The 26,696-nt window shown below is 42.7% G+C and overlaps 1 protein-coding gene across 1 annotated transcript in view; it reads right to left on the bottom strand.

Moving 5' to 3' along the window:
• crb1 (crumbs cell polarity complex component 1) overlaps positions 1-21,943 on the bottom strand; it is a 28,750-nt gene extending 6,807 nt beyond the window's left edge. The window contains exons 1-12 of the mRNA XM_061238891.1: positions 21,825-21,943; positions 16,856-17,362; positions 14,415-14,610; positions 14,036-14,175; positions 13,293-13,475; positions 10,380-11,294; positions 8,777-9,333; positions 7,347-7,512; positions 6,134-7,037; positions 4,783-4,824; positions 4,070-4,192; positions 2,651-2,777 (exon numbers count right to left, since the gene is read on the bottom strand). Coding sequence (XP_061094875.1) covers positions 2,651-2,777; positions 4,070-4,192; positions 4,783-4,824; positions 6,134-7,037; positions 7,347-7,512; positions 8,777-9,333; positions 10,380-11,294; positions 13,293-13,475; positions 14,036-14,175; positions 14,415-14,610; positions 16,856-17,362; positions 21,825-21,909 — 3,945 coding nt within the window. The 5' untranslated portion in view covers positions 21,910-21,943. The remainder of the gene's footprint in view (positions 1-2,650; positions 2,778-4,069; positions 4,193-4,782; positions 4,825-6,133; positions 7,038-7,346; positions 7,513-8,776; positions 9,334-10,379; positions 11,295-13,292; positions 13,476-14,035; positions 14,176-14,414; positions 14,611-16,855; positions 17,363-21,824) is intronic.
• Between the last annotated feature and the right edge of the window lie 4,753 nt (positions 21,944-26,696).

The raw sequence follows: 26,696 nt of genomic DNA, 5'->3' as shown, positions 1-26,696 counted from the left end.
ATCACTTCTATGAGATGGCCAACGCTGTCCTGCAGTTCTATAAAACAATCAGCGGGGAGGTTGTCGGAGAACTTGCTACAGTTCTTCTGCAGACTTTGATTGGCTCCTTGCTCCTGATCTCAGACAGCCTTGATCAAGTTTTTATGTAAAAAGTAGTCAATTGCTTACAGTAATATGTTAATTAAATCTTTCGGAAAATGAATATTTGGAAATCTCAAATGTGTTTTTTTATACTAACACACAAAAAAATAAACAAATATATAATAAAGTCTAGGGTGCCTAAGACTTCTGCACAGTACTGTATCTGCAATTATGATTTCTGCATTGATGTTGTCTGTGAAATATACTGTGCATACCTTTACACGTGATCCTTATAGTACAATGACCACAACAATCCTTTAACCCTAGCAATGTAAATCCATGTGATGCTTACAGTGTTAGAATAGTAAAATAATTATCCAAATGGTCATTTGTTAAAAGTCATTGGCTACAGATTTACATTTCATTAGCGATTAGGGTAGAACTACTCTTCTCAAATGGGCAATTTCTATTTAGAATTATTAAAACACAATTCACATTTTATATGACATCCCCCTTTTCATTATCTATGGCAAAATAAATTAGTAGCCATGTAACTAATGTGAACCCACATGCAGTATGTCACTGAATTATTTCTCATGCATGACGAAACAATGGCAGATGAAGTATGAATGTTTAAAATGCTCAGTTCATCAAGCAATATTTTCTTATTGCATTTTAGTTGAGGGTCTAGTCAAGATTTATCAACACCTGAATGCATTATACAATATAGTTAATCATACAAAAGGTGGCAAACATAAGGCACAAATCCTCCCTCCATATGAAGTTCAAAGTATTCAGTGCCCTCTAATTAATGGGATATATGCATTTCATATTATATTAGCACCTATTTAAGGCTTTATATTTATAACCTTACATACAGTAGTACACAATGTACAGTACACTCACCAAGCACCTTATTAGGAACATTTTTACTTTATTACACCTCCTCATTCATGTGATTATCTAATCAGCCAATTGTGTGACAGCAGTGCAATGCATACAATCCTGTAGATAAAATAAAGAACTGGTGTTTCAAAGGAACTGGTGGTAGATACGGGTCAGAAGCTTCAGTTAATGTTCAGCCATCAGTATGTGGGAAAAATGTGATCTAAGTGACTTTGACTGTGGAATGACTGTTGGTGGCAGACAGGGTGGTTTGAGTATCTCAGAAACTGCTGATCTCCTGGGATTTTCATGCACACTAGTCTCTAGAGTTTGCAAAGAATGGTGCAAAAAACAAAAACAATCCAGTGAGCAGCAGGTCAGACAGAAACACCTTGTTAATGAGAGACGTCAGAGGAGAATGGCCAGACTAGCCAGACGTTAACGCAAATAACCACACATTACAACAGTAGTATACTGAAGAGCATCTCTGAACACACAATGCCTCATAACCCAAATTGGATAGGCTACAGCAGTAGAAGTCTAAAAAATAAGTTGAATAAATACCTAATAAAGTGCTCACTGAGTGTATGTTACTTTACACAGTGCCCAATGGAGTGCTGGCCCCACTATTGACTGTAATAATGGATATCCCTGCACACTGATATTAGTGTTCTATATTGCCATTTTAAAGTAGCTACAATTTAAATGACAGATGATAGAAGTTTACATCATTGAATTGTATTGTTTAGCAGAATTCAGCTGCCAGTGCATGATCATGTTCATTTACCCTGTTTACACAGATACTGAACTGATTTCTGTAAATCTGATATAAGCGCTCATCACTTCACACCTCATTTGTTTGTGAATTGTTCTTCAGGTTCAATGTGTGTAGACTGAGATTATATTTCCCCTCATGTTCCGTCTGACCTGATGACAAGCTCTACACCAGCGTTTCTCAGGAAACCCAGTTATTATAGGATGTAATTTATCAGCACTGTGTAAGTGACAGAACATGCAGATGAAGATGTCTACATTCACATCTGATACTGTCCTACCCAGACTCCCTTCATATGCGATCTGAAGGGTTAACATGTCTGTATCATTGTTCTCATTACGTCTTCATATATACATATGCAATTATGTGTCCGAATCACCATTGATTCTTTTTTTATACGAGTGTCTGTGTGAGTGTGAGCCAGATATGAAAATTCCAACTCTTAAAAGCCTTGAGTACAAAAGGAAGATGAGAAGTATTACTTTCTTATCAAATGAGGTAGTTGTCCTTGGAACCATTATGCACACGTTTGCACGGCCCCTCTTACAGTATAAAGTCATGGGGCGTACACTTTCTGCAGAAATATACGTATAACTGGATCTAGTGTGAAGTATTTTCCTGACTGGATTACCTCCTTATTACAAGACGGTGGATTTTTCCTTCTCAACCCAACAGATTCATGTGAGATTAGTGAAACGGGATGCGTGTGCTAGAACGTGTGGGCAGAGCCATTACGGGCAGGAGTGTACTGGAGAAACAGGGGTCCTCTGGAGCGCTCACCGCCCCTCACTCCTCGGCCCCGGCCCAGTCCACCTCTGGGTCGTCGTCCAGCCGCAGGATCAGGTAGGAGAGCAGCTGGAAGAGATTCTGCCACAGCAGCATGGACACGTAAAAGTAAATGTCGCTTACGTCCACCTGGCACACCTCCCCGGCGAAGCTCATGTCGCAGACGCACTGGAACTTGTTGACCAGGTTGCGGCAGTACCCTCCGTTCAGGCAGGGGTTGGACTTGCACTCGTCCAGCTCCAGCTCGCACCTGCAACAAGCACACCGGGGCAGAGGGTCAGCGTTCCCCGGGTTCGGCTTCTGCCGTGGGTCTGACGTCCCCCGCTATGAGCTCCGTGCACGGGAGCCCTGGTCCTTAAATAGGCCCTGGTCCTTATCTTTGTTGTGCAGGTAGCAGTTGAAAATGTACTTCCCTCTAGGGTCTTTCAGCGCACTTATCCCTGGTTATGGGTATGCACTTTGCACTTTGTTGTACGTCGCTCTGGATAAGAACGTCTGCCAAATGCCATTAATGTAATGTAATGCACGGGTTATACGTGCTGAGCAGAGTGCTAGACTGAGTAAGAATTTTGAATATAAAATGGTTGGGGTGTGGAAGGCATATGAAACAGCTGGTGGGATGTGGAAGGCATATGAAACAGCAGGTGGGGTGTGGAAGGCATATGAAACAGCAGGTGGGATGTGTAAGGCGTATGAAACAGCAGGTGGGATGTGTAAGGCGTATGAAACGGCAGGTGGGATGTGTAAGGCGTATGAAACAGCAGGTGGGATGTGTAAGGCGTATGAAACAGCAGGTGGGGTGTGGAAGGCATATGAAACAGCAGGTGGGATGTGGAAGGCGTATGAAACAGCAGGTGGGATGTGGAAGGCGTATGAAACAGCAGGTGGGATGTGTAAGGCGTATGAAACAGCAGGTGGGATGTGGAAGGCGTATGAAACAGCAGGTGGGATGTGGAAGGCGTATGAAACAGCAGGTGGGATGTGTAAGGCGTATGAAACAGCAGGTGGGGTGTGGAAGGCATATGAAACAGCTGGTGGGATGTGGAAGGCATATGAAACAGCAGGTGGGGTGTGGAAGGCATATGAAACGGCCGGTGGGGCGTAGAAGGCGTATGAAACAGCAGGTGGGTTGTGGAAGGCATATGAAACAGCAGGTGGGTTGTGGAAGGCGTATGAAACAGCAGGTGGGATGTGGAAGGCGTATGAAACAGCAAGTGGGATGTGTAAGGCGTATGAAACAGCAGGTGGGATGTGTAAGGCGTATGAAACAGCAGGTGGGGTGTGGAAGGCATATGAAACAGCAGGTGGGATGTGGAAGGCATATGAAACAGCAGGTGGGGTGTGGAAGGCGTATGAAATGGCCGGTGGGGCGTAGAAGGTGTATGAAACAGCAGGTGGGTTGTGGAAGGCATATGAAACAGCAGGTGGGTTGTGGAAGGCGTATGAAACAGCAGGTGGGATGTGGAAGGCGTATGAAACAGCAGGTGGGGTGTGGAAGGCGTATGAAATGGCCGGTGGAGCGTAGAAGGCGTATTCCCTCACCGATGCCCGGTGAACCCCGACATGCAGTCGCACATCATGCTGGTCTCGCTGCAGTTGCCCCCATTGAAGCAGGTGTAGTTCTTCTGCTCATTCCCACAGACGGACACCGGGAGCTTGGGACGTCTGTTTCAGAAAGCGCACAGAAACGGGGTCAGGCGCTGGCCTCCCAGGGGCGGCACGTGAGCAGCTGCTGACACTGCCACCCACAGCGGCTCAAGCACCCGTCAGGCTAATCAGATTGGCTTTCAGAAAGCATTACTGCTGATGAGGAGCACCATCACACAGCGCTACGTCAGCTACACAAAGTAAAGGCGCAGCATATGTGCTAATTCTTTATGTGTGCACTGTATGTACCGAACTTTGACTTTCTATTTTAGGATTTTAATTGAAGTGAGGCAGAGAGGAAAACGGGTAAAGGTAAAAACTCCCACCTGTGCCTACTCAAAGCTAATCGCCATAGAGATTCTTAGACTCTGTGATGTGTTTGTGATCATGAGATTTTTAGTTCTCCATCTGTTCTGTTCAACTAAGGTTTTAAAAGTCTGTTAGCAAGAGGAGTGCGCTAAATACATACCACACAACTTAGATTGTGGAGGTGATAGTGCAAAGGAATGTAAGAAACTGCAGTAGGTTATACAACACCTAGAGAACACATCTGACACAAAAAAAGATCCTTTTTCGAAAAAATGCCAAAAATGGAACATAAGACTTACACATGTTTGATGATGTACCAAGGAACTTCCTCGACCTCTACACTAAAGGGGGGGGGGGGCAGACAAAAACAAAATAAGACAAAAATATTGTTTTGACACAAATGAAAGAATTGTGTACACAGTGTTCTATCTACAGGACATGCATCTCTGCCGTCAGCGCAGCGAGACTTGTTCAAAGGCTCCATTCGCAATGTGTGATGAAGCTACAGAGAAAAATGTGTTTACTAGACAAATGGCTTCTCCTGTTCCCCAGACAGAGCTCGCAGGCATGCTGCAGATCCAAGCCCAGAGAAAATCACTGCTATCACAGGAGAGGGTGTCTCTCTGCTGACGGATGAGCCAACACTCAACCCCCAGTACAAAACATTAACCATTTAGCACAAGCCTAACATTGAAACACTCACCATTAACTCGCTGTTTTCATTTTCAAACAACTGATTTACACTGATGAAATGAATCATAATAAATGTACATTTACATATAAACGTGCGCATACTAAATCAGCCGCAAGACTATTTTGTTCCCTTTTTTTGGAAGCTGCTATTGTACTTTGGAGGACATGCTTGTTTGTAAGATTAGACTGTACGATGGGCTAATACAACAGCCTGGGTATATGAGAAAAGGTAAAACTCCAATGCTGAGATTTCAAACTGTCACTTATGATAATTTCCCATGACATGAGGAATAAATTGGTATCAAACCTGCCAAAGGAGAGATATGAACTGATGTTTAGCCCATTCATCATTCTAGAAGTTAAATCTAATATCCCAGTGAGCAAAAGCCAGAATCTAGATGTCTAAATGGGTACCCTGTTGAGAACACAGCTCAAGCAAGGTTCTGAAGCAGCTGGTAACTGGTTGACCAGTTCACACCAGCTCCATACTCAACATGGTTGACCAGCTCAAGCTATGTTTTGAAACAGCTGGTAACTGGTCATTTCAAGCAGGTCATAGCTGGATTTTACACCAGGGTGGAAATCGAGGTTGAGAGATATTTTGACATAAACAGACTAGGTTAACCCCAATAAACCTTTCTTTAATTTTAGCCTTAGTTGGTCCAGAAAACATTTTCACGTGAACTGACTCAATTTGACTGACTGCCTTAAACTGATTTGAAAATTGACTGACTGACAGACTCATCGTTGCTCACTACGAACTCCTACTGTTGAGTTCCTCCAACAGTTTCTTCCCTTTTGTCAGTTTCTTCTTGCCACTGCCACCCTAGGTTTGCACTTATGAGGGTTTATGAGTTTATGAGAACTTGTTTATGAGTGTGTCCCTTGGCCTCCAGTGGGGAACGGTGCGACATCATGGCAGAGACTGAACCGTCGGTGCGCGCGGGAAGTCCTTACGTGCAGTGGGGTCCGGTGTAGTTCTCTGGGCAGAGGCAGGAGTATCTGCCGGCGCCTGGCAGACAGGTGGCGCCGTTAGCGCAGTGGTGTCCCGCGCACGCGTCCGTCTCCTCCTCGCAGGTGAGGCCGGAGTAGCCCGGCTCGCAGACGCAGTGGTACGGCACGGCGCGGAGGCTGCAGTTGCCGTGGGAGCAGGGGCTGGAGGCGCAGGCGTCGGGGGTCTGGCAGAGCCGCCCGGCCCAGCCCGGGGGGCAGCTGCAGCCCAACAGGCCGGCGCGCTCCTCGCAGACGCCCCCGTTCCGGCAGGACCCGGGCGAGCAGGCCCGCTCCTCCGAACAGCCGCTCACCACCGCCCGGCGCGACGTCTTGACGAACTGCTCCTCCTGAGGCCTGGGGAGGCCCACCTCGGCCGCGCCGTGGTACGGCAACGCCACCCCGCCCACCCACACCGTGCTCAGGCAGCCAACCAGGTTCCGCGCGCCGTCCGGACCCGGCCCGCCCAGGAGAACATCCGCGCCTTCCTTCAGGAAGTCCAGGTCTCCCGCCCGGCCGGCGGAGGTGGCCGGCCGCTCCTCCTCGTCCACGCGCATGGTCCACTGGGAGGCCGGGGACCGGGGGGATGTGGCGGAGAGCCGCACGGAGTGCCAGCGCCCGTCGCTCACCGGCTTGCGACTCCTCAGGGTCAGCGGGAGGGAGGTCTCCCCGCTCAGCAGCTCCAGGAACAGGTGGGAGTCCCGCAGGGACACCGTGACAAACTCGGGCCCCTTTTCCGCATGGATTATGACGGCGTTGCCTTTCCTGGTCCGTACGCTGAAGGAGATGTCGATAAGATTCCGGAAGATTTTGCCATTGCTTTTGTAAGACAACACGCTGCCGTCATCATAAAATGTCGCGTTGGAAATACCTATGTACGTGACAGAAAACAAACATATTTAGACTATTAGGTTGCTGACACGCTGCTGTCATTGTTTCACTGACTAAGACCTAATCATTGGTTATCTCACAGTTAATCCAAAGAAAGAGAAAATGGTGGCTCAGGGCAATCCCCCTTCTCTGCTACAAGACCTAATGGGTTCATGGGTATAACTGACACACTTATACAAGTCATGCATGCAGTGGTGTGTGATTGTTTTCTATGCCCGTTGATTCAAGCTCCCGTGTCACTGCAGGAGAGGGTAGGTACTGACAGGAAGACGCAGAGCCTGGTACTCACACTCGAAGCCCTGGGGGAGGAGCTGGCAGACCGTGGCCGATGGGCAGGGCCGCAGCTCACACCACTGCACCTCCTCACAGCGCCGCCCTGCTGTGTTGGGAGGGCAGGTGCAGGTAAAATCCTCCCAAATGGAGTAGCACGTGCCCCCGTTATGGCAAGGATTTTTCTGAACAAGACAAGGGAAGCTTCCGTTATCCTACGGAGAGCCTGTCCTTTATACTTCACGCTCCAGTCCGCAGGTTTTACATTAGATGTCCGTACACAATGAGAAATACACAGGAAAGAAAATGTGTCCCGCACCTTGCAATGCATGAAATATTTCAACAGTAGCAATTATGGAGTCAAAACACAGGTATACATTGGGGTCATTTTGTGTATTGCCTAGATTTCAGAGTTAAAATGCCGTCGCCTCATATATAGTGCCATCATACAGACAAGGCTTTGGTTGCATCAATCGTTGAGACACAGATTTCACATCAATTTTAAGCATTGAATGTTCGTAAGTGCACTTCAGAATAATGGTTCCAGCATTTCAGATGGTTTTATTGCCCATGTGAAATCAGTAATAATTTACAGTGTGCTATGACCAAAATGAAACCCAGGACACTGTGTTTATGAAAAGAGAGGTCTGATATTGATTGTCACAAGGCAGGCTTTTTAGCTTCAAAATGCAGAAGTAAAGACTTAGACATTACATGCAAATGCCTGCTTGTTATCAACCAAATAGGCTTATTATCATGGAGACAAGACAAAAAATACACAATTATGGGGAAGATTGTTTTTTTACCAGGTATAGAGACAATTGAATTCTGAACTGTGAATCCAATTATATGTATATTACATACTCATATATCTTCGGTTTCAATTCGGTTTTCACCATTTAGCTCATGAGAACCAGCACTACTGTTGCTGTTTAATAGGATTATTATTACAGATTAAAATCAGAAACTCATTGAGTGATGGTAATGTAAATTAATTACAGTGCAATTGTTTTGTCCATCAGTCTTGCAGATAATGAGAATTAGGAAATTCTAATTATGCTTACTGGTAGAAAATAACAACAATAACAACAACAATAACAATAACACTAACAATAAAAGCAATGTTAGAGTATCAATCATCAAGTATCTGTAAATTAATAGATCGTCAATCGAGACCAGTTGGTGAGTCCTCCTGCCAAATTCAGCAGAGGTACCAGTTCACTGTAAAAAATGACACCCCTCTTTACTTAATAAAATGAAGGTAAGTTAACAGATTAATCAATAATATTACATGTAATGTCAATTGAATCAATAATATTAAGATATATTGATTCAATAATAATACTTGTTTGTTTTACATTTGTTTATAATACATTCAGTTTATTGGGTAGATGTGGCGTATCATTTTGTACAGTGTATTCGTAAGGGAAACTGAAAGCTGTTACTTACACTGCAGTAGTCCTCACCAGCACAGCCTCGAGCAACACCGACCTGGCGCTGCAGGGCGAACCCGTTCACCGGAACACCGATCGGGAAGAACTGCAAGCGCCTGGAGTCCAGTCGCAAGTCCTGCATGCACCCCTTGAAATGGCCTCCGAAGGACGCTGCTTCACCCCGCTCAGCCAGCCCCCCCACATGGACCAGGTCCCCAGACCGCACCCGCAGGCCCCGGGCGGAGACCGTTCCCTGCCTGCCGGCCGACTCCACCAGGCTCACCTGGTTCCGCTCTATCTTCACGCTCACCAGGTGGAAGCTCCCGTCGCTCACAAACTGCTTTCCCGCCAGGCTGTCCGGCTGGCCGGCCCGCGCCTGCACCAGAACCCTGCCGTCCTCCAGCCACGCCTGGAGGTACGGGCCAGAGCCGTCGGACAGAGCCAGCAGCAGCCCGCCGCGCTTCCTGGTGCGAACGAACACCGACAGCGCCGCGCTCTGCCCCGGGTCTTCGTCGACTCTGAAAACAGCGTAGCTTTGAGAATCCTCCTTTCCGAATCGGCCTGTGATGTATTCTGGAGGAGGTAAAGAGAACAAAGTTTATCCGTCCGTTCAATATCCCGAATACGCACAACTAATCGCTGTGTTTCGTGAGTACGTGAATGATTTGTAAACAAAAAGCATTGTATATATTATAAAATATTATGAAAAACATTGTTGCTGAAAATTGTCCTTGTACTTGTTCAAAAGAAGAAGGTGCCTTTACATAGCGGTTGTGTTTGAACTACATACATACTACCTCCTTTTAGTGAAGCATAGCCATAGTGCTATTAAGATGTTTGTGGATGAGGCATGCCTTTACACTGTCTCAGTGCAAGACATTTGGACCGGGTGTAGACCTGGTGCAAAACAGCCTTTGCAGCACAATGAAGTTGAGGGAATAAAAATAAATTACAAATTCAACACTCAGGGAGACTGCTTTATTACTTCACTCAATGGTGATTTACTGTTTGGAAGCTGAGGGTGGGTTAAATCTAGTTTGAATTAAGCTTTACCTCAGTGTGGCAGTGGTAATGATTACATTTACCTGTCCTGTCTTCAAGTACTTGGAATTCATTCTGAAAAAACACCCATCAGAGGTGTTTTCCACCATCTACACTCATTCAGTTTCTGTGTTGTGTCAATTAATTTAATGTAATATAAGTAAATACTTTTGGAGGTACTACTCTCTGTTCTCAAAGAAGCAGGGAAGTAAAGGTCAATTAACCTACTGTACAAAAGTACACGAGTACTGAAATGGATTGAGGGTTGTCTTGTCTCATTCTGAACAGCCCATAACAGACATGGGTCACCCCTGGATGTAGACAGTGAGAAGAAGGCAGAAAGCTATACTGTTTAAAATCTGTCTGAATACGATGGCTGATTCCAAACCAATTACAGTTCCAATGGCAGAGTCAGCCTTTTAAAGGTCAAAGATGCATTTTTGGTTGCACATTCTTAACTTGGAATTCTACAAAACTGGTAGAATTGGTAACAGATGAAAACCTCTGAAACTGTGTGAAGCAGTGTGAAGCAGTGTGGACATTGTTCATAGGGCAGGTTTTCCACAGGCCGGTCTTACCCTCTGAGCAGTTGAGTCCCTCGTACGGACGACGGCACTCACACTGGTAGCTCTGCCACAGGTTGACACATCGGCCCCTGTTCTGACACGGGACGTCCTCACACCTGTCTCTGTGGCTGCATCCGGGGGTCACGTTGATGGCCGATTCCGGGTGCCAGTCCTTAGGGACCACCAGATGGGAGTCCACCCGCACGTCCCGAAGACACCCGATGAAGTAGCCGACGCCCATGTCTCCGTCCCCTCCTATTGAGGTCCTCTGGAAGGCCGATCCCAGCCCTGGCAAGCCTCCGCCCTCCACCCGGGAGACCACCACACAGTGCTCCGTACACAACCCATCCAGGAGCCTGAGCTCCAGCAACCCGTCGCCGAGCACGGCTCCCACCGAGTGCCACTCACCGTCGGTGACGTTGTGAGGCAGCTGGAGAACTTTCTTCGGGCGGCTGTCCCTCTGCAGGGCGAGGCGGAGGCGGCCGGCCGCCAGGTACAGCCCGAGGAGCTGCTCCGCGCTGCCTCTCCGGAAAATTCCGCCGTTTTCCAGCACGGTCCTGAAGCTCAGTGTCACGCTGAAGGGTGGTTCTCGGTCCGTGGACGGAGTTTGCAGGTGGAGGGAGCCTCTCGTCTCAAAGGAGAAGGTGGTGGCCGTCTGGCACGTCGGACCTGAGAAGCCACCGGGACAGCTGCAGGTGTAGCCCTGGCGTCCGTCCCTGAGAAAGGGGAAGCACTGTCCTCCGTTCTGGCAGCTGTGGCCCTCACAGCCCACCAAGACCTCCGTGCAGTTCTCCCCGCCATACGAGGCCCCGTCTTGGCTTTGTTTCAGACAGTGGCACGTGTAGCCTCCGTGACTGTTTTCACATATGCCTCCATTCTGACATGGGTTCAAATTGCACTCATTTATGTCCTCTTCACACAAGGTACCTAAAGAGACAGACAGTCAGATCTTGTGAATGGTGCAAGTACAAATAAGCCTTGAGCGATTTAACTATTCTTAGCATTTCAAGCACAATTGTACACAATTATATACGCCTGAAGATACAGTATGTACATAAGCAGAAATGGTAAGCATAATTAACTGGTTTATTGAGCATGTGTTTAAGGATTGCTTGTGGGATGAGCCCACATTCTTTGACAGTGCAACTTTTTATGAGCAAATACAGTCCATTAACATTTAGCATTTGCTCCTGGAACAGCTGAGGGTTGAGTTATTTGCCATTGACAAATGTATGGGGACAATTTCTCCTCTGAGGGGTCAGACAATTGGAACCAAACAGAAAGAATAATAAATGACACTAATACATAAATGCAAACAGATTACACAACCTCTCAGATTAATGACTGGATGCTGCTGCAGGCTGCCAACTTCTTTATCTATAAAAATCTTGTTTGGTGCCATCTCTGTATTTCCAAAATTAGCTCACTAACAACAGTACTCCAGGGCAAGTTATGTCAGCAAAAATACATTAAATTAAAAAAAATAAAAGTCTGAAGGAGGAAATATTCAGAAGGAAACAAAACCTGATCATTTCACGGTTATTTTTTTCATGCAATAGCTACAGTTCAGTTCATTAAGATTTTTTTTTTTTTAACTATTTTCCTTGACATTAATACCATTAATACAGTTAATAAGGAGTTAAGGATGATCACACTATCATTTTCATGCCATCACATGAACTTTTAAATACTTGTTTATGCTACTACAACACCATACATTGACATTACACTCCCCCAGGACATTTAATGACTGCTAACAATAAACAGAAGACCCAACTGGATGAATAAGCAATTATTATGTTGATTGTGTGTTTATCTCACAGGAGGCAGTGCATCATTGTGTGTGTGCACAGATAAAACGCTTGCTCCATAATTGGCAGATAACTAGGGACAAACTGAGACTGCAGAAGGGTCCCACAGAGGGTGTTAAGGGATTACTTTGTAGCGGTTTCCCTCTGTCACACCAACATTTATGTTGTGCCAAAATTATTCTGATAAATTTTTTACACGTCAGACTGTAGTTCATCCAAAAGAGGCAATAACATCAGGTTTTAATAATCCTCCAAATTAATAATCCACGAGAAAAAGAGAAGGCCAGAGCAAGAAGCACCCCAGAACTACAAGCAGACTGTGATATCACATTTAATGGTGACCCAAATTTGACGAATATCACATTTTTACCATTTGGAATATGTGCCTGTAACTTATCCAAGAATATTGAGATGCCAAAACATACTATAGTATATAGTGTCATGAATCATGAATATCCTGAGATACCAGACATAAGTACAACCATTCACTCCTCTCTCCTCCTCTAAGGTGCAAATATGCATTCAGATCAATCTCTTTCCACAAAACCCTTTACACAAAAGGTAAAACTACGTAGGGAACAACATTACCTATGCTGAGCAAAAGGAGGCTCCAACCCCAAGCGCCAGATCTCACCATTGTTGCTGCAAGTGTTTCCAGTCAATAACCGTATATTCTTTTAGAAATGGCAGAATTTGGAGAATATGTTTTACTACAAAGGCCATCCCCATGGACGGCTCTCTCAGTTCTCCACATATCAAACTGACCGACTCAAGCCTCTGGTCTTCCCAAGCCTGATCCGATGGATTAGCTTAATGCAATTTAAACAACTTACAGGCTACCGGGGTTGATTTTTAGAAACATCGTTTTTTTTACATAATCTGCGCATTTTACCACACAGGACTAAAAGGCAGTGAAAGTTTTATATCAGTTAAATGGTTTTATACTCTACACAAAATGGTGTGTTACTACACACAGGCTTTTATTCAGCAATATATTTGTAACTTATGTGGATCCCCGTTAGCTTCTGCAGATGCTGTAACTATTCAAGTTCTTGTGACTAACAGGCTACGTATGTCAGGAACAGTGCGTATTTCTGCGTGCTCATGGGGTTACCTCTTAATCCTGGCTGACATCTGCACACAAAGCCAGCTGCCTGCTGGGGGTCAAACAGTGCTGGGAGCAGAGGCTCAATCCCATACAGTGTTTCCCAGGACAGCTCAAAGCAGCTTCCTCCAGAGAGACAAGGGCTGCTTCCACACTCACTGATATCCACTTCACAGAGCCTGCCCTCGAACCCTGCAATAACACCTGAATTAACACATATAGCATCCACTGCCTTACCCCAGTTTCCCGCATAGCAGTAGTAGCAGTAGATATTTGCCTTTTGCTGTCATTATGAGAAGCTTTGTGCTATTCTTCCTAAACTCAATGAACACACATACATGCCAATAACTCCAATAGCTGCAGATTTGTCATCATATGACACAATGTTCCTTTGCTTTTATGACTCTGCAGCAATAAAACAGGACAGCGCTTATTTCCATCACCACGCCTTAGTGCTTATTTTAGGCCTGTTCGCGCATGCTGCTTAACTTGAGCAACAGGTATTAGCAGAACTGAGCCAAAGCTGTTGAGGCAGGAAGCCAGCTGGGCGCAGGCTGTAATCTCCACGGCTGTGCCTGACACTGAATTGACAGACTTTACTCCTACGAGAGCAAAGTGACTGGCCCAATGCCCCTTTCCAACTGAGCAGCAGCAACCAGTCTACAGGCCATGGTGGTACAGTTCCATAAAGGTCCAAATTTGTCGAAAACCGAGTGAGTCACAGATTCCTATTTCCGGTGGTTAGATAGTACCTGGCCAGCAGTTGCACGTGTAGTTCCCATGATTGTCCTGACAGAGGGCGTTGTTGAAGCAAGGCTGAGACATGCAGGGTGTAATGGGAATTTCACAGTTAAGGCCCATGAAGCCTGAGAAGGAGCAGTTGCAGCTGTAACTACAAGGTTGGAAATTAAAGTTAAGATGCATGGAGACGTTTTCAAAGGTTGGAATACTAAACACAATATTTTCCCCACAATTAGAACTTTCCTAGACACTTTTATCATATCAGAAGAAACATGAGTAATGTAGTGAACTGTAATATATTTTTTTTCAGTATAGCACTGCTGTATCCACAATTGAGTACTTTTTCTGAAAACATTTTTTTACAATCGAATGCAGGCAATCTTCTCTTACCTATTCACCCCATCTATGCAAATTCCTCCATTCTGACATGGGAGACTTGCGCAGTCTTCAATGTCGATCTCACAGAAATCGCCTCCGAAACCAGCCTTGCATGTGCACGAGAAGCCATTTGGGTGGTTGTGACAACTGGCCCCATTGAAGCAGGGTTGTGATTGACACTCATCCATTTCGAGCTCACAGCTGGTACCTAGAATATTGAGAAGGGCCAATATGGAGCACGTTCTGCAAACAGCCCATTGCAGAAAAGTTTCATCCCTCCAACCATCTGGATGAGCATCATAGTAAGACGAGGATTACTGTGAAATTGATTACTTTTTAGTCGCTGAATTTGTGGTATGATGCTCATGAGCAGATGTTGATTTTTTTTCTTTTTTCCTTACAAACATCGCCCTTTTTTTCCAGAGTAGAAGTAGATAAATTAATTGCATAACAGCAGGTGTTATTTATCCTGCTTTTCAATGCCCTGTTGATACATTTTTATATGCATCCAATTGCCTTATTTTTCATGAATTATTTTCCATGCATTAGTTCAGAACTGAACTGAAAATCTTAGCTCGAGCGCCTTTAATCACAATGGAGAGAGTTACCTGCCTCAATATGTCCAAGATGACACACAGAAAAATTACACTCTTTTCTTCTCTGGCCCTTTTTAAATGAATGTTTTCTTTTTCACTATTGCATTTTGCAGTCGACAAAACAACAATTCCAACATAAAATAACACAAAATTATAATATCGACAAGAATAAGACAATTTGACATTAATAATAGTGAATTAAATCAGAAGCACAAACTCATCTTAGACATCCAAGAGATTTACCCAATCATTGCCGTTTCTATTTATTTGTTTTTTAATCAGCTCACCATGCGTGTGTGTGCCTGTATGTATGTGGGGCCATTGATGTTCCAATGAAAGAAGAGTGATGATAATTGCCGAGCTATATGGAGCTGTTTTTGTGAGATAGTATTATAGTGAGCATCAGGAGCATCTTCTGAGGCTCAAATAGAGAAGGCTGAAATCTTGTCTGTAAAGTCAACATTGACAAGCAAGGCAATGACCTGAATAATTGGAAAAGCAATCCCCATGCTTTCTCTACATTATGCCTCATCCTATAGCTTTCTATTTCGTCATATCATATCGCTTAATGTAAATTATGAAGGAATTCCATTTAGTAAAATCAATTAGGCTACCTTTTAAATCAAACAGGGAAACAAAATTAACTGCATACTGAATTAGCTTTCAGTGTAACAGGCTAGAGAATAAACTTAAGAAGATCTGTGCTGATCGATGAGCAAAGATCTTGCATGTTAACCAAATGTTGCATGTTCATCATTTCCCATTCTGACATTTGGTCTGAAAAACAGATAAACCTCTTGACCATGTGAGCATGTCTTTGCGCATTTAGTTGCTGCCACATGATTGGCTGATTAAATATTTCCATTAACAAGCTGGTATACAGGTTTACCTAATAAAGTGATCAGTGAGTGTACGTGGCACAAGTTTGTGGTATAAAGATCAATAATTCTCACGAAAAGCACACAATTAAATTGGTAATCATTATACCTGTATTATTTGTATTGACTATTCAGAAAGGTATTTATGTTGACCAAGTTTCTACATCTTAGTTTTCAGATCACCATCCACTGCTTACTATATGCAAGTGTCATTTTTAGAAATAGGAATCACACATGGCAGATCACAGATCAGGCTCACAGCTTGAGTGGAAACCCACTCAACCCTTAATCTTAAAACAAGTATCCCAACACTGTGCTGTCTTTTACTCAGAGAAAAATTGTCAAAGTAACACTGAGTCACCACTAGATGGAATCCTTACACTCATTGGAAGAAGACATAAGAGTTTGCAAAGAACAACTCGCTGTTTATTGTAAGATAAGCTGACACCAGCTTTCTGAAATTGGGTTGTTACAACCAACTGTCACAGAGAGCACAGTGCAGATGTATGCCGTAAAGTCTGCGGGGTGGCTTCTCACAAAAGAGTTGCATTTCATTCCATGCAATTAATTATTATTAGCTCTAAACATCTTCCTATACTAAAAGATAGTTCATTTTCTGGGTTTAGAAAAAAATATTATTTCAGTTTCAATGTATGCTGTTCTTGACTGGGCCAGACATTTATAATCTCTAATGAAGAATATTCAGAGCGCTGCCAGCTTTACCATGGCTGATTGGGGTATTCAGGGTAATACACGTCTGCTTTGAAATCTTGACTGTACTGTTGCACTGTCATTGCCTATTAACCACGTTTTAATGTTCACAAAAGGTCTAGCCATTGTATTTAATTCAGAATGAAATGGTTAATTTTGTTTGAAATATTTACAACGACAATTTTTGGTTGCATCACATAACCATCAACCGGAGTTCTTATCCAGTCACTTGGTAGAACAGGCAGGTTTGGGTTGTGAAGTCACTCACCTGTGTAGCCCGGTCCGCAGATGCAGACATACCTCCCGATCTTGTTGACGCAGGTCGCTCTGTTCTGGCAGGGCTGAGAGGCGCATTCGTTCACCTCGATCTCGCAGTGCCTGCCCTGAAATCCTGGCACGCAGAAGCAGGCATAGCCATCCCCCCTGCCCCTGCACAACGCCCTGCCCTGGCACGGGTTCAGCGCACAGGCCGCCCTCTCGCCACACAAACTGGCAGCGCACTGTCCGACCAGCCCGTCGCAGGAGGCCCCCGATACTCCAGCCTGGCACCGGCACAGCAGCTGGGAGGAGTTGGAGGTGACTGGCTGGCATATGGCACTCTCGTGGCAGGAGACTGGATGGCACAATTCGTTGGACTCTTCACACCTTTCGTCTGAGGGGGCAGTTAAAGAGGACTGACACTGACACAGGTAGTCTGTGGGAACCTCTTTACACAGTGCGCCATGTTGGCAGGGTTTGGACAGGCAGGGAGATGGGGTCTTTACTGGAGATATACCTGGAAAATTTGATACAGGAAGTGTCACAAATTTTATGTAGTCTTTGTCACAGCATTCTCAAATCACCAGTTATGCTACAATACCTATTCCAAACAATTTATTCAGTAATGCTAATAAGAGGCACTTATTCGGTTCTAATTGCTGTGTAAGTCACACCATGTACTTGCTACACTGCAATACTGAAACTTTAAACTATAGCAAACAATCCCAAGTTTTCCCAAATACAGGATACAACAATATTTCCCCAGTTAAAAGTGCTCCTCGGTCACTGTACTGTCCCTCAATTATAACATTGACCATTACAAGCCGAACGGTAATAACATAATAACAATGAGCATTGCAAGCCGAATATTTACAACATTGATCATAGCAATGAACAGTATTAACATTGAACATAAAAAACCAAACAGTTATAACATTGACCATTGCAAGCCACACAGTAATAACATTGAACATAACAAACCAAACAGTTATAACATTGACCATTGCAAGCCAAACAGTATTAACATTGAACATAATAAACCAAACAGTTATAACATTGACCATTGCAAGCCAAACAGTAATAACATTGACTCGTACAAGCCAAACAGTTATAACATTGACCATTACAAGCCAAACAGTTTAGGAAATAATGCAGATCATTATGTTTGCGAGAAATGAGCATGACTGATCTGTAATACATGCTTACTACTGAACACAGTCACGGTGTGATGCTTGGGCAAGGTAATACACAGACAAAAATACATGGTTTGCTTTAACTCATCTACAGTATTGTATCAATGTGAATTGCTGTTATTGAACTTTTCAGCACTGTCATGGCCTGCTTAAGACTGCTGCTATGGCTAACAATAAAATAAAATGGTTAGACATATTCAATTAAAAATACAGACAATTTGTCCGGTTTTTTTTTCCTTTTAAAAGTGACAGCTACAGAGCTGTGGTGGCGCAACAGGCTAAGACGCAGCAGACTTGCGGTTGCAGTTTGCTGCAGTTGCACACCGGGGACATGGGTTCGATTCTCGGTCCTGCCAAAAGCCAAGTTTGGCCGGCTCACGTGGAGCAGCATAATTGGCTCGCTGCTCCAGAGGGAGGGACTTGGCTTGGTTAGTAGATCGCCGCACAATAAAGCACCTCGGGCGCCTCGGAATCACGGCAACGGGCATGAGACGAGACGGCTTGAAGAGGGCGTGTCATTCTCCTTCGGGCCGCCGAGGGACAGGGTATGGGTGGTGTATCTAATACTAGCTCTGATTGAATCAGGTGGGGTACAATTGGCTACCAAATTGGGGGAAAAAAAGGGAAAAATCTGGAAAAAATTATTTAAAAAAAGAAAAAAGTGACAGCTACATATCTGGAAAAAACAGGAAGGAAGCCTCTAAGAATAGATGTGCAAACCAGATGCTGTGATTCTAGTTCCGATTCTGAAGAGCTATACTTCTCTTTGAATTTCCAATTAAATAATGCAGCTTTAAACAGACAGCATACATTTTTTGTGTTTAATTCTAAATGAGCCAAGCAAAAAAACTCTCTGATGCCAGCTGTCACATAATAATTGCACAATATTTATTTACAGCCAGACATTTCTGATAGTTTTTCTCTCTCAATTTCTTGAGCACCGCTGTAATTTAAAGTAACCGCTAAAAAACCCAGCCTTTCCGAGACAAACCCCTCTTTCTTCCTGTTTTGAGCACAAGGACATCTGCAAACTTCAGCTTCTCACAAAGCATCACATCATGCTGCCATGACAACCAATTGCATGGTTCCATTCCTGAGTTTTCAGTATTGCCATGGTGACCGTCTGTGGATTGAAGTCAGTCATTTGAAATATTTATCCTTCTATTCAGTCTGGCCTGTTTTATGTTCCCTAATCAAGAGAGTACGCAGAAGCAGCAGCTAATGGCACACACACACACACACACACAAGCCATCATAATGGCAGTTCTTCATAATAAAGCCAACACTGTTATCTGTCTTCATTTCTTTTACAAAATAAAGACAATGAATGATTAATCATGAATGGAAAAATATGAGTTCTCCAAGTATATACAGTGCTCAGTGTAAACACACACACAGCACCAACAGTATGTCCGCTCCTTTCTTCACTCTAATGCCAAAGAGGGAGATAAAGTCAAATATGATCTCAATTTCAAATCACAACCTAGACACTGTCTTCATGATATTTAAAAATCTTTTGTTTTCTGTATGAGTTGAATTAAATGAACATGGAACATTTGTTATCCGAAGTGAGTACGCTTTGAGGAGCACATTTAAACCCATCTGGGACGCCTTTTCACACTCCACACATCTCCACTATAGTAATCCTAAACCTGGTTGTTTATTACTCAGGGGAACAATTTAGACCTTAACTGTGGCTGCGAAGTCATACAGAACATCCAGATGTGATTCAGGTTCTTGTATTGTCTTAAACCACTACCTTACATTTTCAGGATTTTAGCCGATTCTCTCATCTAGAACAACGTAGACAAACTACACAGATGACATTGCTTTGTGAACAATCGTTTGTACAGCAAGATATTCACTGAATAAATTCAGGTTAGGTGGAGTGCTCAAGTGTACAACAGCAGTGCCCCACCTAGGAATCAAAGTTACAACCTCAAAGTTGCAACCCCACTTCCTTAGCCATTATGCTACACCGCAGTCCTCCACTGAAAGCGGCACTCTCCTATATAAAACATTCCATGTACATTATAGATATAATTCATTTTCATTTGCTTTGCTTAATGCTGTCATTTCACACGTAGCGCTATGTTTTAACTCAATCTCGTAGTAATAATAATATGTAGATCTTTGACCATCAATCTAAGGTCATCTAAACAGGCGCTCAATGAGATCATGCATGACAATGGGACTGAGCAACGAAATGGCTGCTGCAAAGCCCCGTCACATATGTCACGTATCTGACACGGCAACATGGCCATTCTACAGGTCAGAATGTGAGACAACATCAAAGGCATGTTGCTCTAACCCAGAATCAGAACTCCCACTGCTATAATACAAGTAGCAGAACAAATGAGTTCACAGCATCAAATAGGAGCCGTGCAATGGTAGGAATGCATATAAACGATTAATACACGTTCAAACAATTCTGCAGTGCCATGTCTGCTTCTATTTGACTGATCAAAAAATCACAAAATCACATGTCCATCCATAAAACATAATTAAGTAATAACAGTAGCACAATATCATATTTGTTTCAATTGCCTCTATTTCTATGAATGGTCATCATTTATTAGGATATAAAATTAAACACATTTTGCACCCATTCAACATTTAGGAGTTTCTACAATAAATGCAACATCTACAATAAATGTTGACAATTGTAATACTACTTAACCCCAAAATAAAAAAAACCCCATTATTTCTCATGAAGCCCTAAGATTTAGGGCTTATCTGGAGAAAATACTATTTGGATCAATTTTGATAAAATATTATCTGCTCCATACATTGACTCTATTTGGCAAGCAAATATTTTGGCTACCCAAATGATAATATGTGCCCATGAGCCATGCACTATACATGATAAATCTCAAAGTATGTTTCATGGAGAATTTGCTGAATTATTGTAAATTGTGAGATCACATGTAAAAGTCCAGCTCTGTAATCAACCATCTGCCAACTTCCTGCAGTAGCCAGATTCCTTTTGGATGCAAATTAAGCACAAGTTACTTTGTCCAGAGGTGTCATCATAAAAAAAATAAAAAAAAACCTTTTAGTTGACCATATGGAACGTGTGCTGGTACTGTTTGATGAATGCTTATACTAGTGTGCTTGTTTCAGGAGCGATAACAGGAAACACATTCGTTGAAGACAATTTATTGTGACAGAATTAGTGCCCGCCTCCCCAGACACTGCATGTCAAAATGAATTCTCTTGTTGACCACATTTTCATCTGTCTGTCTGGATCCATTGATCCAAAAAAATAAATTTAAAAACATGACACGAGAATCTAAAGTGTGGTGAGGTCACCTTTCTATTCAAATGGAAATTCAGGCCATTTAGAAATAATACACAAATACACATCTCTCTATACATACAGTATGGTATACATATATTTCCATCAGTCAAAGGAGAAATTCGCTTGCAGAAGAATACTCTGTTTTTGTCAGCACTGCTGAACTGCTCTAATATATGGTGACCCGCAGTAGTAGGGTGTACTCTTTGATGGCAGCCTGGGTCTGGGCCATTCATCTAATTAGTATTCAAATCAAGCAGTCTCAAATCACAGACACACAATGAACGACAAGCTGAGGGAACAGTTTACTTTCCATATAGAACGACGCTGACTAGCTAGTACAGTTGAACATATAACGTATTTTGATTAACAATTATAGTCCAGAAATACAGTGTGTTTTAATACATGTTTCCAAAATATTATTGCCATAACAACCACATTTTCCTTTGCTTTCGATCGTGTAGGCTAATATAATAACAACAACTCACCTTTAGTCCATTCGCCAAATGCTAAAATTAGAAAGAAGAATCCAGGTGAGTTAAATCTTGGAGATGATGAGAGTGCCATATTCATGAAGAGAAATCATCCTGTTCGCGATGTGCTGGACATGTCGGCACTGCACTTCTCTCGAACATCAGGTAAGCTAAAACCACAGTCGAAGGGGCATGAGCCTCTCTCAACTGGTCGCGCTCGCACAGGACTGCACCAATGATGTTGCTCCTTGCAGCTGTTGAGTTGGTGCACAAAGCAATACATTGCTAATTGGACTAAACTGACAAGGCACTGAGTGACTATTAAATAAAAAATTTTGAGTGTTGCAAAAATCAAACGGAAGACACTTTAGACAATATAGGTCACTCTGGAGTTCAGGAAATGCATCATACCACTGCATCTAATAATGTAAACAAATAGTGTAAAAACGCTATCCAAAAAATAACAAATCAAATTGCCTGCTATTCTCTTTCTTTCTCTTTCTTTCCTTGGAATTCATTTGGGAATAGTATCGCTACAGTAGGCTATAGGCTGGCTGTGTAAGGTTAACTGCCAAGTCGTAGCCTAGCTTCTGTTGAAAATCAAATGGTTTGTTAGGTTTATTTTACACTTTCGCTTTGTGGTTATACATGGGCCTCTGTAGCTTATGATATTCCCTTTTTGTATTCCTGAGAGCAACACTGATGTTCTCCACTAAACCACGTAAGAGCATCTGCCAAGTGATTTTTCATGTAAGATTTTTAGTATTTTAAAATTGAGTAGCTCCATTTGGCACTAGCACTTGAGGTCAGCATTATATTAATCTCCATTTTTCACTCGTGTCAGGTTCATACTGTAAGTCTGACAAACTTCTCACTGAAATATAACGTGGCATACCAGGGATATTAACCAAATAGCAGTTAAGACTAACTATTCAGTCTCATGTAGGCATGGTTCCAATTGAAGGTTGTGATTCAAAGCTGGAACACACCATTGTTTTACATTCCAAAATAGAACATTTAAGAATTTCATTTTGAGTAAAAAAAAGTCCTCCATATGATTGCAGGTTGGAATGAAAACATCCATACGCTATGAGGTTCAAGGTACTGCACTTCTGTTTAGATCAGTGTATGCATTACACACAAGCACTAGAATCTGATTTTCTAACCACTGTCAAGGCAAGCATGCTGAGTCAATTCCAGTGTGTTCCAATGTGTTTTTGGGGGTTAATCGTTTAAACCAGAGAACTGCATTACACCTAGCTAACTCTTATTTCACAGATTGAGATAGCTGTGCTTGCTGTAATAATGCTTTTCTATGGTCTAGATGTTTAAAGCTGAGGTGCCCCTCTGCGATCGCCTTTGTTGCCTATGCCTATGCTTTGTGCTTAATGCATCTGGATTTGGAATGAAAAGATGTAGCACTTTATTAGGTATTTCTTAGACTTGTTTTTTCGACTTATTAAGTCTTCTGCTGCTGTAGCCTATCCACTTAATGGTTTGACGCTCAGAGATGCTCTTCTGCATACCAGCATTGTAATGTGTGGTTATTTGTATTACTGTCACCTTCCTGTCAGCTTTGACCAGTCTGGCCCTTTTCCTCTGATCACACTCATTAACAAGGTGTTTTTGCCTGCAGAACTGCTGCTCACTGGATGTCTTTTTGTTTTTCGCACCAATCTCAGCAAACTCTAGAGACTGTTGTGTGTGAAAATCCCATGACATCAGTTTCTGAGAAACTCAAACCACCCTGTCTGGCACCAACAATCATTCCACAGTCACTTAGATCACATTTCTTCCCCATTCTCACATTTGGTCAGCTTAACCTCTTGAGCATGTCTTTCATTTAGTAGCTGCCACATGATTGGTTGATTCAATATTTGCATTAACAAGTTGGTGTACACGTCTACCTAAAAAAGTGAGTGTATTTGAGTTACTGTAGCCTGCCTGTCAGCTTGAACTAATCTGGCCATTCTCCTCTGACCTCTCTCATCAACAAAACAAGGCATTTTCGTTCACAAAACTGCCACTCACTGGATGCGTTTTGTTTTTTGCCCCATACTCTGTAAGAGTATGAGACTGCTGTATGTGAAAATCCCAGATCAGCAGTTTCTGAGATACTCAAACCGCCCCAACTGCCACCAACAATCATTCAATAGTCAAAGTCACTTAGATCAGGGTAGCCACACACACACACACACACACACACTCTCTCTCACACTCTAATGCTACCAAACACATCTCACACCAATTAAAAACCTTAATTAAGTACAAAGCATAGACTGTTGAAAAAGGGTACAAATCTGCTCCCTGATGAAACCATTGACATGTACAGTGGGAGCAATAATTATTTGATCCCTTGCTGATTTTGTAGGTTTGCCCACTTACAAAGAATTTTAATCATAGGTACATTTTAACATTGAGAGACAGAATATCACAAAATAATCCACAATAACAACATCATATAAATTTTTATAAATGTATTATTGTATTTTCACATTAAATAAGTATTTGATCCATAGAACAATAGGACTTAATACTTGGTGGAGAAACCTTTGTTGGCAAGCACAGAGGTCAGACGTTTGTTGTAGTTTTTCACCAGGTTTGCACAGAACTTGGGAGGGATTTTGGTCCACTCCTCTTTGCAGATCCTCTTCAAATCCTTAAGGTTCTGAGGCTGTCGCTTGGCAACTCGAAGCTTCAGCTCCCTCCACAGATTTCTGATGGGATTTAGGTCTGGAGACTGGCTAGGCCACTCCAGGACCTTAATATGCTTCTTTTTGAGCCATTCCTTTGTTGCCTTGGCCGTATGTTTTGGGTCATTGTCATGTTGGAAGACCCATCCACGACCCATTTTCAGTGCTCTCACTGAGGGAAGGAGGTTGTCGCCCAAATTTTCCTGGTACATGGCCCCATTCGTCCTCCCCTCGATACGGTGAAGTCGTCCTGTCCCCTTAGCTGAGAAACACCCCCAAAGCATAAGGTTTCCACCTCCATGCTTCAGAGTGGGGATGGTGTTCTTGGGGTTGTACTCAGCATTTCTATTCCTCCAAACATGGCGAGTCGAGTTGATGCCAAATAGCTCTATTTTGGTCTCATCTGACCACATCACCTTCTCCCAAGCCTCCTCTGGATCATCCAGGTGTTCTTTGGAAAACTTCAGACAGGCCTGTACATGTGCCTTCTTCAGCAGAGGAACCTTACGCGTGCAGCAGGATTTTAATCCTTCATGGTGTAGTGTGTTACTGATGGTTCTCTTTGTGACTGTGGTCCCAACTGCCTTCAGGTCATTAACAAGCTCCTCCTGTGTAGTACTGGGCTGATCCCTGACCTTTCTCATGATCATTGATATCCCTCGAGGCGAGATCTTGCGTGGAGCCCCAGACCGAGGGAGATTAGCGGTAACTCTGTATGTCTTCCATTTTCTAATAATTGCTCCAACAGTTGTAAATTTCTCACCAAGCTGCTTGCTTATTTTCTTGTAGCCCATCCCAGCCTTGTGCAGGTCTACAATTTTGTCCCTGATGTCCTTAGACAGCTCCTTTGTCTTAGCCATGGTGAAAACGTTGGAATCTGATTGATTGTGTGGACAGGTGTCTTTTATACAGCTACATAACGATGTAACGAGTTGACACAGGTGTTTTGGGTAATGAGTTCAGATTAGGAGTGCTTTTTAATGGAAAACTAACTGGTCTGTGGGAGCCAGAATTATTGCTGATTGGTAAGGGATCAAATACTTATTTCATGCAAAAATACGATAATACATTTATAAAATTTATTTGATGTTGTTATTGTGGATTATTTTGTGATATTCTGTCTCTCAATGTAAAAATCTACCTATGATTAAAATTCTACACAGTCACATTCTTTGTAAGTGGGCAAACCTACAAAATCAGCAAGGGATCAAAGAATTATTGCTCCCAATGCATATATATAACAGAAATGGTCTGCTCGAAACACTGTAGGGATGTCATCACGTGAATTAAAAGTGAGGATAGCTGAACATCGCAGTACAATAACATGTAAAAACCTTACTTATCCAGTTGCTGCTCATTTCGTTGAAGCTAATCACCCTATCTCTTCTCTCCGCTACATAGGAATTGAAAAAGTCAACCGACCTAAGAGAGATACATTTTCTTTAGCATCTAGCTTCAGACAATTTCTGTAAAAAAATATTGTGGCATGTAACTGTTTCATTGTAATGTATATTGTTGCTAAAAGTCCTTTACACAGAGACTTCAAGCTATCCAAGAGGCACATCATTTTGTTGGTGCTGTCTCTGAAAATTTACCTGTTTAATATTTACATTAAGTCTTTTCTACATGTACCCTTTAGAAATAAGGGATGATTAACTTTTTAAAAATTCTGTAATTGTGGCTCTCTTTGTTTTTTTTTTGTTTTTTTTTTTTTCTCTTACGGAAAGTTTGCAAAACTTTTTTATGTCTAGTAAAATGTATTCTTAAAATATATTTTTATTCTTGAAAAAATATATTCTAAAAAATAATTTGTATCGTATTATGTTAAACTTGTCTTTTGATATTGTAAATGCTAATGTAATTCATTCTGTGATGTTGCTGATTGGTTCTGTGTTGTTGCTGTCACAACACATTACCTCATTGTCTATCTTTGTTTAAAAACTCATGTGCAAGCATTGCTGTGAAAGCCCTGATTACGCAAGCTTGCTGTCAGAAAGTTGGCAAATAAAAAAAGATTTTATTGGAGCATTGGCGTGTGCAACCTTTTTTTCTCAATTCTAGGTGAAAACAACATCCATGTTCTTCAATGGCCATCTCAGTCTCCATACTTAAATGCCATCACAAACCTGTGGTCTGAAGAGGGGGGTACATAAGTGCAAACCCAGGGATATAAATACTTCTGACAAGCTGCTTG

This window comes from Conger conger, chromosome 4, assembly GCF_963514075.1.
Source record: "Conger conger chromosome 4, fConCon1.1, whole genome shotgun sequence".
Classification (NCBI taxonomy): domain Eukaryota; kingdom Metazoa; phylum Chordata; class Actinopteri; order Anguilliformes; family Congridae; genus Conger; species Conger conger.
The sequence above is the reverse complement of the archived record's forward strand: the minus strand, read 5'-3'. Positions and strand labels throughout refer to the sequence as shown.